This window comes from Macadamia integrifolia, unplaced genomic scaffold, assembly GCF_013358625.1.
Source record: "Macadamia integrifolia cultivar HAES 741 unplaced genomic scaffold, SCU_Mint_v3 scaffold_204A, whole genome shotgun sequence".
In the NCBI taxonomy this organism is placed as follows: Eukaryota; Viridiplantae; Streptophyta; class Magnoliopsida; order Proteales; family Proteaceae; genus Macadamia; species Macadamia integrifolia.
In genome coordinates this window covers 118185-132584 of record NW_024870641.1, presented here as the reverse complement: position 1 = coordinate 132584, position 14400 = coordinate 118185, and the positions used below count along the sequence as shown (strand labels likewise).

The following is a 14400-nucleotide window of genomic DNA, read 5'->3' as shown; positions in this document are numbered from 1 at the left end:
CTTCAACCAAGTGATAAACAAGTGAGGAAACGAATCATAGACCTCCAATTAAGTTTTGAGTTAAGAACTAGACTATTCTAAGTGCATCACTTCTTTGGGTTGATACACTTATACCATTTGGCACAGTATAAGTAAATAAAGAAATCAATGGCAGTTAACCCGGCAAGGAGAAAGTAGAATCTGTCCATATGACCACTGTTAAGGTCACCAGGAATCCAACCAGGCTGCTTGTTCTTGGTTGTAATGACCATAATCATGTTAACAAGAATGCTACTAACATAGTTCCCAAAAGAGATTGAAGCCATGCAAAGAGAACTTCCAAAGTTCTTAATACCATCTGGTGCCTCACCATTAAAGAACTCTAACTGACCCACATACATAAACACTTCAGAAGCTCCCACAAGCATGTATTGTGGTACTTGCCAAAATATACTCAAGGAGCTAACCTCTTGTCCAGGGCTTACCCTTTTCAGTCTTTCAATCTCTGATCCCAGCAGCCACCATTGATAACATTCCAATGATGAGCCCTACTCCCATTCGTTGAAGCTCAGTGAGGCCCTTCGGATTTCCTGTTAATCTTCCAGTGACAGGAACGAGGATTTGGCGGTAGATGCAAGTGAAGATGAGGACACTACACATATCAAAAACAGACATACTTGCAGCTGGAAGGTGAAAGTCACCAGTAGTCGTAGTGTCCATAACTGCTCCTTGCGCTACAAAGAGGGAGGCCATTTGAGTGAAGACAACAGAGTAGATGATGGTACATACCCAGATGGGTAGCATCTTTAATACATATTTTTCCTCTTCTACTTGAGTTTCTGTGCAAAGCCTCCATGGTTCCTTATTCTGTCCACTTAAATCTTTCTCTGTCACAGTTGCTGCCTTATCTAAGAACCTGATGACAATCAAGAAAAAGAATAAAATCAGTCAATTAGCTAGGAATGTTAGTGATTCTAAATCCTAGAATCATTTGAATTACCTATAGTATATAGAATACAAGAATGAATAATGGTAAGAAATCAATCACATACCCGTTGAGCATGAATAAAGTCCCTAAATCAAGGTTGACGCTTGTACCACGAACTATGATGAAGAACCACGCAATATGGGTCCTTCTACTAAGATCTTCTGTAGCCTCTTACTATAGGATCTTCTTTCTGTCTCTACACTAGCTCTGTGAGAAAGCAGTGCTCCCAAATATTATTATGAAAAGTAATAGCTGCAGGGACCGTCAATATTCTATATATAATAGAATTCCTAAACCCTATTCCATTCCCACAATAGAATAGGGTTAGAAGTTTCCTAATTAGAGTGGTCCTTATTCTCTTTGACCAAATGGGTCAATCAATATCAGTTAAGCCCACATAAGAGTCCTAACATACCAGACTAACTAATTAGTTAGTCAATTAATGGAGTTGTTAGGTTAGCTCACTTGGTTAGGTAATCTATAACAGAGTAGTCAGTTTAGAGTTATAAATACAAAGATTGCATACATCAAAGGCATTAAGAAACAAATCAAAACTCTTCTAGTGCACAACTGAGGAAGATGAGAATTGGGTTTCAGAACTATTTCTCTTATTTGGCTTTTCTATTTTGCATATCGCTATGTCTTCACCTTTCAACTGCTAAACCAGAAACATATGAGGATTTTAGAAACATAGAGGCAGCATTAGCATCAAGCAGCTGCAATATCTACCAAGGGAGTTGGGTGACTACAGCTTCATCCACTCCTTTCTACAACACTTCAAGCTGTCCCTTCATTATCAAAGAATTTGATTGCCAGAAGAATGGACGCCTAGACAAACTTTATCTCAAATACACATGGAAACCAACTTCCTGTGACTTGCCAAGGTGGGTACTGGGTACCCTCTCTCTCATCATCCTACACCCTAGAGAGTACTTCAATTAATCTACTCACTCCATAAATGCTACATCTAAGGGTGTCAATAGGTTTGGTTTTGGTTTGATTCCGAATGATGATAAGGTGGATCAGAACCGAATCAAGAACCAACTTGGTTCCATACTTCGATACTCAAGCCGATTCAATTCGGCTCAGTTCGATTTCAGTTCCAATTCAGTTCTGATATACAGTTTTAATTTGATTTTGTACCTCGGTTTTAATTTGGTTATGAAAACAGTTTCACTTTTGGACTATGGCCATTGTTAACTCCAAAATTGTCTTAGCATGTAAATATGTGATGATAAATTGCAAAAAGCCCTTACCACCTAAGAAATCTCTAAATGATATTAGTTTTTTTTTTTTTTTGAAGATCAATTCGGTTCGAACCGATGGTTCTTACACCTTAAACAGAAACCGAGCCGAACTGAGGGTCATTCTCACATACTCAAACCGAATTTGAACCGAATTGATTCGATTTGGATCGATCCAATTAATTTGGCACAGTTTCAAATTCAGTATACGATTTCGGTTTGAAATTGACACCCTTAGTTACATCTTATATCTCATCAATGGTTGTGATGTAGATTCGATGGTCTGGATTTCTTGAGGAGATTAAAGGGGAAGAAGATCATGTTTGTGGGGGACTCACTAAGTGATAATCAGTGGCAATCTTTGACATGCATGCTCCACACAGCAGTGCCACAGGCAAAGTATAACTTGGCAAAACAGGGTTCCATTGTCACCTTTACATTTCCTGTAAGACATCCCATGTGGGCTAGCTGTTTCTTAAAGTTGACGTTACTTCCACTATTTCATCTGCAATTAAAGATTCTAAATACCTAATGGATCTCACAGGACTATGGAGTATCGGTGGTGTTCAATCACAATGTGTTCCTGGTGGACGTGGTTACCGAAAAGATCGGCCGAGTTTTAAAGCTTGACTCAATCACGAGTGGCGATTCATGGAAAGAAGCTGACTTTTTGATCTTTAACACTTGGCATTGGTGGGTTCACACAGGCAATTCACAACCGTAAGAGACTCAAATCTTGATGACCTTAATTTCCAGCTAAACCCATTTCTAGCTCCAAACAATAATGGCTTCTTATGGTTTTATTGCAGATGGGACTACATAGAAGATGGAGGCAAAACATACAAAGATATGGATCGTTTGGTTGCTTTCCAGAAAGGGCTAACCACATGGTCCAAATGGGTTGACACAAACATCAACCCGGCTACAACCAGAGTCTTCTTCCAGGGCATTTCACCCACGCATTACAAGTAAGTCTCAGAGATCACTTCAACCAACTAATTAGAAATCAAACTGTGAAAAAATAATGAAGTAAAAATCTTGTTTTTGTAATGATCAGAGGCAAGGAATGGAATGAGCCGACGGGAAACTGTGTGGGGCAAACGCAGCCTATAAGTGGATCGACTTACCCAGGAGGGTCACCTCCAGAGGAAGCTGTGGTGAAGAATGTATTGAGTAAGATGTCAAAGAGGGTGGAATTGCTGGACGTGACGACATTGTCTCAGCTGAGGAAAGACGGGCACCCATCTGTTTACGGCAGTGGTGGAAATGATTGTAGCCATTGGTGTCTTGCGGGTGTTCCTGATACATGGAACCATCTCTTGTACGCATCTATCGTCCTCAACAGTGCTGGCAAACAGTAATAGGCATATTAGCCCAATATTATATTACTTTTGATAGTTTGATGGAATTGTCCTCAACAGTGCTGGCAAGGTTATGTTTGTTAAACAAGGGAAAGAAAATAATACAAAAGATATGATTATATAAAAATTGTACAATGATTTTTTTGTGTTTATCTCTTTCTTTATTTTTTTTTTTTATTGGTTTCTTCACTTCTTTATGCGAAAAGGTTGGGTTTGCCTCTAGTCAAGGATTAAAGTATCGGTATCGGTCACCGTATCAGTCGGTCAAAATTAAGATATGTATCGGAGGGTATCGTATCGTATCGGAGATACGCTAAGATACACTAAAGATACGCACATAAATGGATAGGGAACACATTTTTATACACTTTTACATAAAAAAAATAGTTAAAAAAAGCTATATATAACATGTAGAATGCATAAATACTTAAGTAGAAGGTATCGTATTGATAGACAAATATATTGAGTTGAAAATGTTCAAAATGATGAGGTTTGAGTTTCTTACAGTTTTTTCTTTCCTCATTACCATTGCCACTGTGATGAGTGCCATGAAGAGTGTCGTGGTGGTTCAAATCCTTGGCTAGGACCTTCTTCTTCAATAGGAGCAATTATGATGATATTCTGCACTTGTCGAATATAGGCACAATATTTACCCCAGTCAAAATATTTATGGCTGTGGGTCTCCCATTCATTGTAGAAAAATTAAATTTTTTTTTATAGAAGTTGTAGATTAAATGTTTTTAAAGAACATATAAAAAATCAACAAAGTGTGGACCAATATATTTGAGTAGATCTGAGAAATAAATAAAAATTGAAACCCTCACTGTTTTTGGGGAAAAAATGTAGGTTTCATTTAAAATCATGTATTTAGTAATTATAAATTATGACATTATTTTTAAGAGTTGAATGAACTAAATTTTCTAAAAAAAAAAATTTTTTTGGGGGGATTTTTCTTTTTTTCTTTTAAATTAAATTTCGGAATAAAAAAATTAAAAAAATATATTTTTTTGAGAAAACATATAAAAAATCTAGAAAACTGTTGGTGAGAGTGTGAAGTGTTTGTTTCAAACAACAAAAAATTCACACTTAAGTAGCCGTATCGTACCGATACAGTACGATACTGCACGATACCTTCGATACGTACCGATACAGCACCAATACGGTACCAATATGTACCGATACTCTCGGGAATTTTTAGATTTTAAAAGTTCGTATCGTAGAGTATCGTACGTATCGGTATCGATACGGTACGGCACGATACGATACGTACGATATGCTGATACACAAAAAGAGGCCCAAAATTTCTCGTAGCGTATCGGTATGTATCGTGCCGATGCCTTTCGATACAGATACGTATTGGCCGATACAGCACAATACGCACCGATACTTAAAATCATGCCTCTAGTAATACTTAAAGGGTTTGTCTAGTTATAACTTAGGTTGGTTACAAAAGGCTTGTAACCCACTTTTAGTTACCTAAAAAGTCTTATACTGTCAAAGAAATGATTGGTTTAAGAAAATTCAAAAAGTAATTTCATGTGTTTATACTTACAATAAAAACTTAAAAGTTACTGCACCACTTTTTATGACAAAGTGTTTAAAAAGGGTATAAATGTAATTTTATCCTCAAATAGACCCATCACTACGTTTGGAATCTCGAATCTCAATTTCTTGTCTCTCTAAAGTCCAACATGGGATTGAAAAAAAAAAAAATTATACTAACCATTGGGTGATTGGGTCTATTGCTTTGAGTAAGGGTGTCCATTTTCAGTCCAAGCAGGTTGGACTAATCAAGAGAAACGTGAAACGAACATTTATTTATTTGAGTTTTTATCAAATCGGTAAAAAATTGAATTTGACCAGATCAAGAGAATCGAAACCATAAAATATCTTATAAAAACTTTAAAAAATTACTAAAATAGAACATATTACATTCAAAAGGCCATTAAGTCAACTCAATAAAAACCGAATCGGTCTAAATTGAAATTGAACTTTGATTTCAATTTGGCCTAATACTAGATAAAATCTAGATCAAAGTGACCAAAATCGGAAATGGATCAAATCAATCACAAAAGTCTTATAATCAGTCATTCTGAAACAGCCTGGATAGGTATTAATATGGTCGATTTGGATCGAAATTGGTATATTCAACCAATGATTTTTAACTCGAAATTGAGTATCAAAACAATCCCTCTAGTGATTCCAATTCTAAATTGACTATTCTAGAACTTCCGGAGTTGGATAGTTCATGACCAATTCTAATCCAGATCGGCTAATACCAGAATTTTAACTCAAAACAAAGAATAAATTGGTCCCTAATGATTCCAGTCTGGATCATATCCGAATCAATCACAAAAATGCTAGAATTGACACTAAATTCTAAAAACCAATAGCTTAATTCCAAAAATCCTAGATATGCCATTCTATAATGATCAGAATTGGGATTGATCTGAACTAGCAAAATCAACTAGGGATCTTAAACTTGTAATTGGAGATCGATTTGATCATAGTTTCAAGTATCGGCCTGGGATTGGTCGTATCAGCTAAGATTGATCCTCGATCCGGATCGATTATCCAGATCGTTTCAAGGGTAAAATAGGTAAAAAGTAGTACCTTTTATAAAAATCAAGGGTAAAATAGACCGATACCCACCGATCCCATCCGATCTGGATCGTTATAGAATCAGCATCGACAGAGACCGATACTGATACCGTCCCCTACATCCTTGGAACTGATTCCTATAAATTTTGATCCAATCGAATCAAAATCGGGTAAAAAGAACCCTAGAATCGTCCTCAAATCTTAAGACCCACGATCTAGTCCTATACACCTTATAATCGATTTTAAACACAGAATCAAAGATCAAATTAGTAGCTTCCAATATCAATCCAAATACAAATCAAATTGGAATTGACAAGAATCAATCCCAAAACCCTTAGAATCAACATATAAAATATATTATAATTACAAAATTTCACATGTCATCATTATAGTAATACCAAGCCTACGATATTACTTTACGGGAAAAAAAAAAGCATACAATATTGCCATTTGTCATCTTTCTGGATTTTAACTTTCTTAAAAACACTAGCATATTTAATACAATTGATTTCTTTGAAGAGAGAAAAATAGACATGATTAGAACTATCTTACCCACCTCATCTCTAATGCACAACAATAGAAATTATTGCAATATAATTGATACATGAATTTCTGGGAAGAGGTTTTGTTTTCTAAATTTCAAAAAACAAAAATGAAGTCCACCAAAAGTTTTAAACCCTAAAACCCATAAAAGCATTGGACATGCCGAGAAGAAAGAGAGCCTTTACTTGACTCACTGGAGATGATCTTGCCAAACTTTATGCCATAAAAACCAAGAAATGTAACAAAAAGACTCACAAGGAGGAAGACGATCAGCTGGGGTGAGGGGTTGTTTGGGAAGAGTGTATTCATTCTCAAAATACCCCTCGTTTTGCCGTTTAAATCAAAGTAACGATTCAAAAAGTTGAGGTTGAATTTGCTTTTTTTACCTTAAAAGCAATCACAAAATGAAAAAATAAATGAGACACAATAATTTACTTTTTTGACATTAAAAGCAATCACAAAATGACAAAATAATGGGGACACAATGATTTACTTTTTTGACCTTAGAAACAATCACAAAATGACAAAATAATGAGGACACAATAATTTAGGTTACAAGGTTTTTGTAACCGGGTAGGTTACATTTAGACATACCCGTCTCCTGATTTTCTGGAATCCACACGACGATCAAGGGGCATACGAGGCTGTGATCCGGACTCACGTTTTATTAGTAAGTCTTCTTTTGGTTAGAGTTTTATTAGTAAATCACTTGCGATGCCTAGGGATGGTAACAAGGCAAGTTGAGGTGGATAACATATCATGTATGATCCTTAAATATTTTTGGCATGACTTAGCATAAATAACCCACTTAATTTTACACCCCGAGTGCAGCTTTGTGGTCCAAAGATGTGTGTTAAAAAATATCTCCAACTTGATTCTCCCCGCAATTGATTTATTATACGGGTTAGCTATGGTTGCATATGACTAGGGTTTACTTTTGAGCTTAAACCATAGTTCGAATTCTCATTGAAATTTCAGGTTTTTGTTTTTTTTTTAAACGAAATAAGGCACGAATCAATATGTGTTCCATATTTCGGTATTGTTTCGGTATCTCACCAAAGTGATATATTCCATGCCTTATAAATACAACCTTTCGTTGAGACAGTGTCGAAATTTCAGTATCATTTCAGTACCTCGCCGAAATTTCGACTCTGTCTCGCCTGTCTTGGTGGTTTCGGTTCCATTTTCATATATTGAAGGAAAAAACACTCCAACAAGCCTCTAATTAATTAGCCACATCATCACACATTTTGACTTTCATTGGATTCTTACAAAAAGATCTACACATTCAAAGCTTAGGAAAGGTAAAGTTCTTTCTCTAAAACCATTTTTTTTAGGAAAATTTACCACGCCACCCCCTAAAAAATGCTACAATGATAAAATCACCCCCTCTGTTTCACCAAATTATTCTCAGACCCCCTACCGTCAATCAATGTTAAGTGTGGAGTTAAAATGACCATCATACCCTTACCATTAAAAAATTTTGTTTAAACCATTATGCCCTCCCCGTCCCTCCCCATCCCTTCCAATCTCTCCTCCTTCGCTTTCCTCAAATAGCTTATTGTCTCCGACATAACCTCATCGGAACTATCCCCGTTGACATTGGAGACTGTCCTTCGCTCACAATCCTCGACCTCAACTCCAACAGTCTCGTGGGTAGCATTCCTGCAAGTATTGGTAAGCTCAGGAACCTCCAAGACTTAATAAAAGGGAATAACATTAACATACATATTTGCTAAATATCTATTGAAGACAAAACCGGGCCAAAAACACGAGATGGAATAATTCATTTATAGAAACCCTAAATCCACAATAAATAGGATTACAAAATAAAACCCTAATATGGCTGCAACTTGTGACTCAGAGATCTTAAGAAAGGGATGGAACGGAACTAATCCTAGAGATTTGACGAAGGGAAAGGTAAATTTCTATCCATCTACAAAATGAGTTCTGTTTTAATAGATCAGTAACAATAGGAGGAGATATAAAAGCATAAAGATTCTCATCCCACCAGCTCACGGCTAAGATTCCAGCTGAGATTGGGAACTGCATTAGCCTTCAAAATCTTCTTCTCTTAGATAATCATCTTGGGAGTTCTCTACAATCAGAGCTCGAAAAATTGTCTAGCCTGCAAGTCCTTCGTGTCGGAGGGAACAAAGATTTTGTCAGAAAAATCCCAGATGAAATCGATGATTACAGAATCTTAACTGTATTGGGTCTCACAGACACCCAAATTTCTGGGTCGTCGCCTGCTTTCTTCTCTTTGATAACCGTCTTGGGGGTTCTCTGCTATCGGAGCTCGAAAAAATGTCTAGCCTGCAAGTCCTTCGAGCCGGAGGGAACAAAGATCTTGTCAGAATGGGACCAAAACCTATCGATTTGGTTAAAGAAATATTAAATTATGGTAAGGGTATTTTTGGTACTTCCTATTTCATAAGGGCATTTTGGTATTTAATATAAAATATAGTTGCTGACATCAGCAACTGTAGTATATTCCTTAACGGTGACTGACGGTAGGGGGTCTAAGAATAATTTGGTGAAACAGAGGGGGTGATCTTATCAGTGTGGCATTCTTCAGGGGGTGGTGCGGTAAATTTCCCTTTTTTAAAATAGTACATAAATACATGTTGGTAAAATTTTCAGAATAGTTCAACGGTTGCTGCCAAACAAAGGTGCAACTCTAAAACAATGTCATATTCTAATATTTTTACATTTTTTTGTTTTAAGCATGTTTATTAACCTTAAAATAAGTTACCCACCAAGTTTCAAGTTAAAATATGATTGTTTGACCACTGAAACAGTCAACAAAAAAAAATACACCATCTCGACGAAATCTCGCCAAAATTTCAGTATTTCAGTGTTTCTGAACCCATCGAAACGAAACGAAATTTCAAACCTTGACTAAACTATAAAACCAAACAACTTAGTAAAAGTAAATAAATAAATAAATCACTTAATTTTAACCATGCAGTAATTTGCAATTTCCAACTACGTAGACAACAATGGTCCGTTTTGGATTAAGCTACTAGTAAATTTCGGTGGGGAATCTCAAATGTATGATCGACTCAGAATGGTTTCCTCTTCAAAAAAGAAAAAAAAAAATTGTCTTTTTTCTTTTTTTATGATTCATAATTTTTTTACCGTACCTTCGCTTTTTTTCTTTTTCTAACTATTCTTTAGCATTAGTCTTCACCTTGCATATGATTCGAATTGAATTGGCTGAAATTTTCTAGGTTGATTTTTTTTTTTTGGTGACTGGGTGTTCTTATCCTCTACATTACTCAGGCCTCTAATGATATTAATTATCTATTAGGTGGGCCTAGATTTTTCTTCCAAGTAGGTCCCAACTTCTCCAACTTGGGTGCTAAGCTCTAGTCCAAATCGAATGAAGAGTTTCTCCAACTTAGCTTCAGTTCCATGAAGAGTATCTCTAGCAGTGTTTTAAAATCCAGATTAGATATTAGCTGATTCAACCCAGAATCTATTGACACCGATCCCGACTAACCCTCTTCTTCACTTACCAAGTCCGATTTAGATTGTCTAATTCTCAAAAATTATTGAGTTTTTAAACCTTGCTTTCTAGCTGCCTCACCCATTTTGGTCAGTTCGCAAGTGGATAGATTAGATGTTTAGAAAGATCACATGTTGAATAGGCTAGTTCTATTCAATTATATGGCAGAACATAGCCAACGTAACAGAAATGTTCCTAGTGCCTGCAACTTTTCCTGAGCTTATTACAATAGTCTTTGTTTGGTTGCAATTGAATTGTAGGGAAGGAGCCCATAGGCAATAAGTCATATATTTAAATTGGACCTTTAAGATTTAAGGGCAAGACATCACTACATAATGATCATGTGGCCTAACAGAGTGCATATTGGAGCATCACTGTGTATATATATATATGAATCTTGATTTCATGAAGGGTGAGCCCATAATTTCATGGGTTCAAACCACATGATGAGATAGTGTTTTTATTCCTATTTAATATGCGCTAGAAACCAATTTAAGTGTGACCCAGAAAAATTCCAATCAAGTCCGGATTCCGAAATGCAGTACCATCACCAAGCTGGCCCGGTTGTTCTGAGGCCAGTTCTTCATTTTTTGTTCGACTTTATAGCTCAGATCTCTCTCTCTCTCTCTCTCTCTCTAAAGGTTCACATGAATCACATCTACGTACAGTTAACAATGTCGCACAAATTGGGCCACTGCTGGCTTCTGACATTTGACGTCCCCATCTATCTCCCAAGAAGTATTGAGCTTATTTCCCTATCAGAGATCGGTTGGTATTGGACCTCATTAATTAGACTTTTATTGGGGCCCATAGGAGGGGACTCAAGTGACACTAATCCAGCTTCAACTGAGCTGTGACATGAAGAACCCAATTCAATCTCTCTCTCTCTCTCTCGCTCTCTCTCTCTCTCCGCGTCGTATTAATTCTCAGGAAAGGAAATTACTTAGATAAATTGATGGATTCATTAAGAATTTGAGAGAGCGGATCAAGTCCTATAAATAAAATTTATTCAACAATTAACTTTGTGGTTGATTCTATCTGTGTGAATCAACCTGTATGAGAATGGTTTTAATACAAAAACTTGATTCACATTCAGATTTCGATGTGTTAAGATTCTCTTTGATTTGATTTCTATTTGTATTTATAACTTACGAGTTTTTTCTTTTGTGAATCAGTAGCATACAAGAATAGTTCTCGTATGGAAATCTAATTCGCTCTGGTAGCTCAAAAGTTCTAAAATATCGACATAAACCCATCAAACATAATTGAATTATTCCAACTCGAGAAAGAAAAACAAAGCCCAAATCCATAAGACTCCTACATTTTATTTTTTTTTTGGGGTAGAAATAAGACTCCTACGTTGCACGAAACACGTGAAGGGTTTCCTAGGTCAAAGGGCTTTAAGCCAGCATTAATCATCTCCCCCTTCCCCCTTCCCCCTTCCTTCCCCCTTCCCAAACGCGTCTATAGGGCTGTAGAGAAGTGGAATTCTAAAATTCTCTCACTAGATCTCCCCTCCTCGATTACTTCAGTCACTCCCAATTTCAAGCATGAATTAAGGCATATTTGTCTTGTATAGAATTAAGACCAGCGATTGCACTCTCTCTCTCTCTCTCTCTCTCTCTCTCTCTCTCTCTCTCCGTCTCTTTTTGACCACTTAAAAAGTTAAAAACCTATTTGATCGGTGAGGTTATGACCATTAGATGTGGTATTCTCCAAGCTATTGTTAACTGGATTGAGAAAATCCAAATTGAGTCAGACAACAAGGATATCATTTCTTACCTTACGAAAGGTCATCCTAAGTTACCATAGCATTCAATCCAATTATGCATGATATTACATTACACATCAATCCTCATACTTCCTGCATTGTTCCTTCCCATATATTCTTAGACACAGCAATGTTTTAGGTGATTCCTTGGCCTGGAAGGCCTTTGGCCTTATCTTGTATGATGTACTGGCCATTATTTACTCAAGTGGATTCAGATTTGGAGATCCTAATCTCAATTGGGAAGCATTTTAATTTCATTTACTGGAGAAATTTCACCAAATTTAATAGTTCTACTGTAAGCTTTTCAGTTATGAGTTGGCTTGCCTATTAATCAGTGAAAAATATCATCTATGGTAAATGCGGTGGTGCGGTGAACATCGAATGGTCAAAACGACTTTAAAACATGTACTCAAATGCTCTCAATCATCCAATGTTCATCACACCATCTCCGTATAGAGAGTAACCACTCTATTAACCATTATCATTCCGATCCACCCTTTATTTCTTGTTAAAAGTTGAATAAAGCAAACCAAAAGAAAAGATTTCCTTCTGTGACATTTTTCTTCCGTTGGCTTACCGCTCACTGCTCTCTCTCTCTCTCTCTCTCTCCAATTACTTCTTTCCTTGTGGGCTTACTGCCTTAAACTAGTCGGTTGTATCCTCTAACCCTCTCTCTCTCTCTCTCTCACACACACACACACACACACACGCTTCTTCTTAACTTTTTGCTCCAATCTTCCCTTTCTGTTGCAGACTGGAAGCTGAGGGACATGGCTTTCGGGTTTCATAACTATTTCTCTAATGTTACCATTCTAATGTTGATTTGGTCATCTATTCACATATCGCTGCGAAATCAGAGCATGTCAGAAACAAACACAAATTAAAATCAAATAGCTGTGATCTCTACCAGGGGAGTTGGGTAAATGATTCATCTCCTCTCTATGACACTTCGAGCTGTCCATTCATCGACAAAATGTTCGATTGCCAGAAGAATGGAAGAACGGACAAACTCTATCTCAATTACAGATGGAAACCCACTTCCTGTGATTTGCCTAGGTAAACTCTTCCATCTTCTTGTTCTTCATTTCTCAAGGTAGGGACCCATCAATTAAATCTAACCCTAGTTCCTTTTCGTCTCACACCAATGTTGTAATATAGGTTTAATGGAGAAGATTTCTTGAGGAGATTTCAGGGAAAGAAGATCTTGTTTGTGGGAGATTCGCTAAGCAACAATCAATGGCAATCTTTGATATGCATGCTTCACTCCTCAGTGCCGCAGGCAAAATATAACTTGCAAATGAATGATCCCTTTTCTACTTGTACATTTCCGGTGTGTTCTTCAGTCTTAATTTACTGTATTTTGCATTTCCAGTTTTGGGTGCCCTAGAATTTTTCCTGATTTCATGTGGGCATTCTAAGAGATGAACAAAACCAGAGAATGAGACACTGAAAATCTTGAAAAGAATGATTTTTTTTTCCATTTCTGTCTTAGATTCTTACTCTGTATATAAGATCTTGCAGGATTATGGTTTGTCATTGATGTTCAATCACAACAACCTCGTAGTGGACATTGTTAATGAAAAAATTGGGCGGGTTTTAAAGCTTCAATCCATCAGAAATGGTGATTCATGGAAAAATGTGGATGTGTTGATAGTTAATACTTGGCATTGGTGGTTCTACACAGGATTTTTACAACCGTAAGTGGGAGCTATATGATAGAAAATAAATACGAAATGATTCATGAAGATCGATAAACATGCACGACAAACACTACAAAAACACATTTTAGGCATACCTGAATCCATGGTTGAATAATAAGAACTCCTCAATATCTTCTTGTATGCTTTTCGTACAACACGATCAATGTTGGTCTGGTCTACCATTTTTTCCTTTTGCTTTTGGTCGTTAGTCTCACTTAATGGGTCAGTGATAACTATATATAGGGGTGAGGGTAGGGACCAACCCTGCAAAGTAATTAGGGTTTCCTCCCCATTAAGGAAACAATACCTTAGGTCCACACATAGTAATAAATATTTCATACCATTAAGGTGTGCTAATAGAATCCAATATCTCCATAGAGATCACTTACCGATAATACTGGATTCTTTCTGCTTACTCCATCTTTAATCAACACCATTAAACCGGTTTTGGAAACAAAGTATCTCAGCTCCACTTAGCAAACAAAGTATCAAAATGGTAATACATAGAACTTGCTGCTAAGGAAAGATAATGGAAGAAAACACTCGAACTAAAAATCAGAAATTGAACAAATAATTTCAAGGAAGAGTGTGGAAATATGAAGTAACATTAGTTTAGTATAGTACAAAAATTAAAAGAAAAAAAAAAAAAAGGAACTGAGAAACTAAAGCAAACACAATCAACTAACAATAATTTTTAAAACC

At 36.5% G+C, this 14400-nt stretch overlaps 2 protein-coding genes and 1 pseudogene across 2 annotated transcripts; 2 read left to right on the top strand and 1 right to left on the bottom strand.

Annotated features, from left to right (window-relative positions):
- Positions 1-86: 86 nt before the first annotated feature.
- On the bottom strand, positions 87-1504 carry LOC122071303 (annotated as a pseudogene).
- A 15-nt stretch (positions 1505-1519) lies between these two features.
- Positions 1520-3721, top strand: LOC122071309 (protein trichome birefringence-like 41). The gene is made up of 5 exons (XM_042635636.1): positions 1520-1851; positions 2485-2656; positions 2756-2931; positions 3021-3179; positions 3269-3721. The coding sequence occupies exons 1-5, from the start codon at positions 1547-1549 to the stop codon at positions 3570-3572; spliced, it is 1116 nt and encodes a 371-aa protein (XP_042491570.1). The 5' UTR covers positions 1520-1546; the 3' UTR covers positions 3573-3721.
- Positions 3722-12680: 8959 nt separating this feature from the next.
- On the top strand, positions 12681-13714 carry LOC122071307 (protein trichome birefringence-like 42). The gene is made up of 3 exons (XM_042635631.1): positions 12681-13054; positions 13157-13328; positions 13520-13714. The coding sequence occupies exons 1-3, from the start codon at positions 12972-12974 to the stop codon at positions 13697-13699; spliced, it is 435 nt and encodes a 144-aa protein (XP_042491565.1). The 5' UTR covers positions 12681-12971; the 3' UTR covers positions 13700-13714.
- The last annotated feature ends 686 nt before the right edge of the window (positions 13715-14400 follow it).

What these genes read in the sequence shown, in the direction of transcription:
- LOC122071309 (XM_042635636.1), top strand. Translation starts at nt 1,547, where the DNA reads ATGAGAATTGGGTTTCAGAACTATTTCTCTTATTTGGCTTTTCTATTT. An exon ending in CACACAGGCAATTCACAACC is followed by an intron (nt 2,932 to 3,020) that starts GTAAGAGACTCA and finishes GTTTTATTGCAG; the next exon opens with ATGGGACTACATAGAAGATG. An exon ending in ATTTCACCCACGCATTACAA is followed by an intron (nt 3,180 to 3,268) that starts GTAAGTCTCAGA and finishes TGTAATGATCAG; the next exon opens with AGGCAAGGAATGGAATGAGC.
- LOC122071307 (XM_042635631.1), top strand. Translation starts at nt 12,972, where the DNA reads ATGTTCGATTGCCAGAAGAATGGAAGAACGGACAAACTCTATCTCAAT. An exon ending in ACTTCCTGTGATTTGCCTAG is followed by an intron (nt 13,055 to 13,156) that starts GTAAACTCTTCC and finishes GTTGTAATATAG; the next exon opens with GTTTAATGGAGAAGATTTCT. An exon ending in TTTCTACTTGTACATTTCCG is followed by an intron (nt 13,329 to 13,519) that starts GTGTGTTCTTCA and finishes AAGATCTTGCAG; the next exon opens with GATTATGGTTTGTCATTGAT.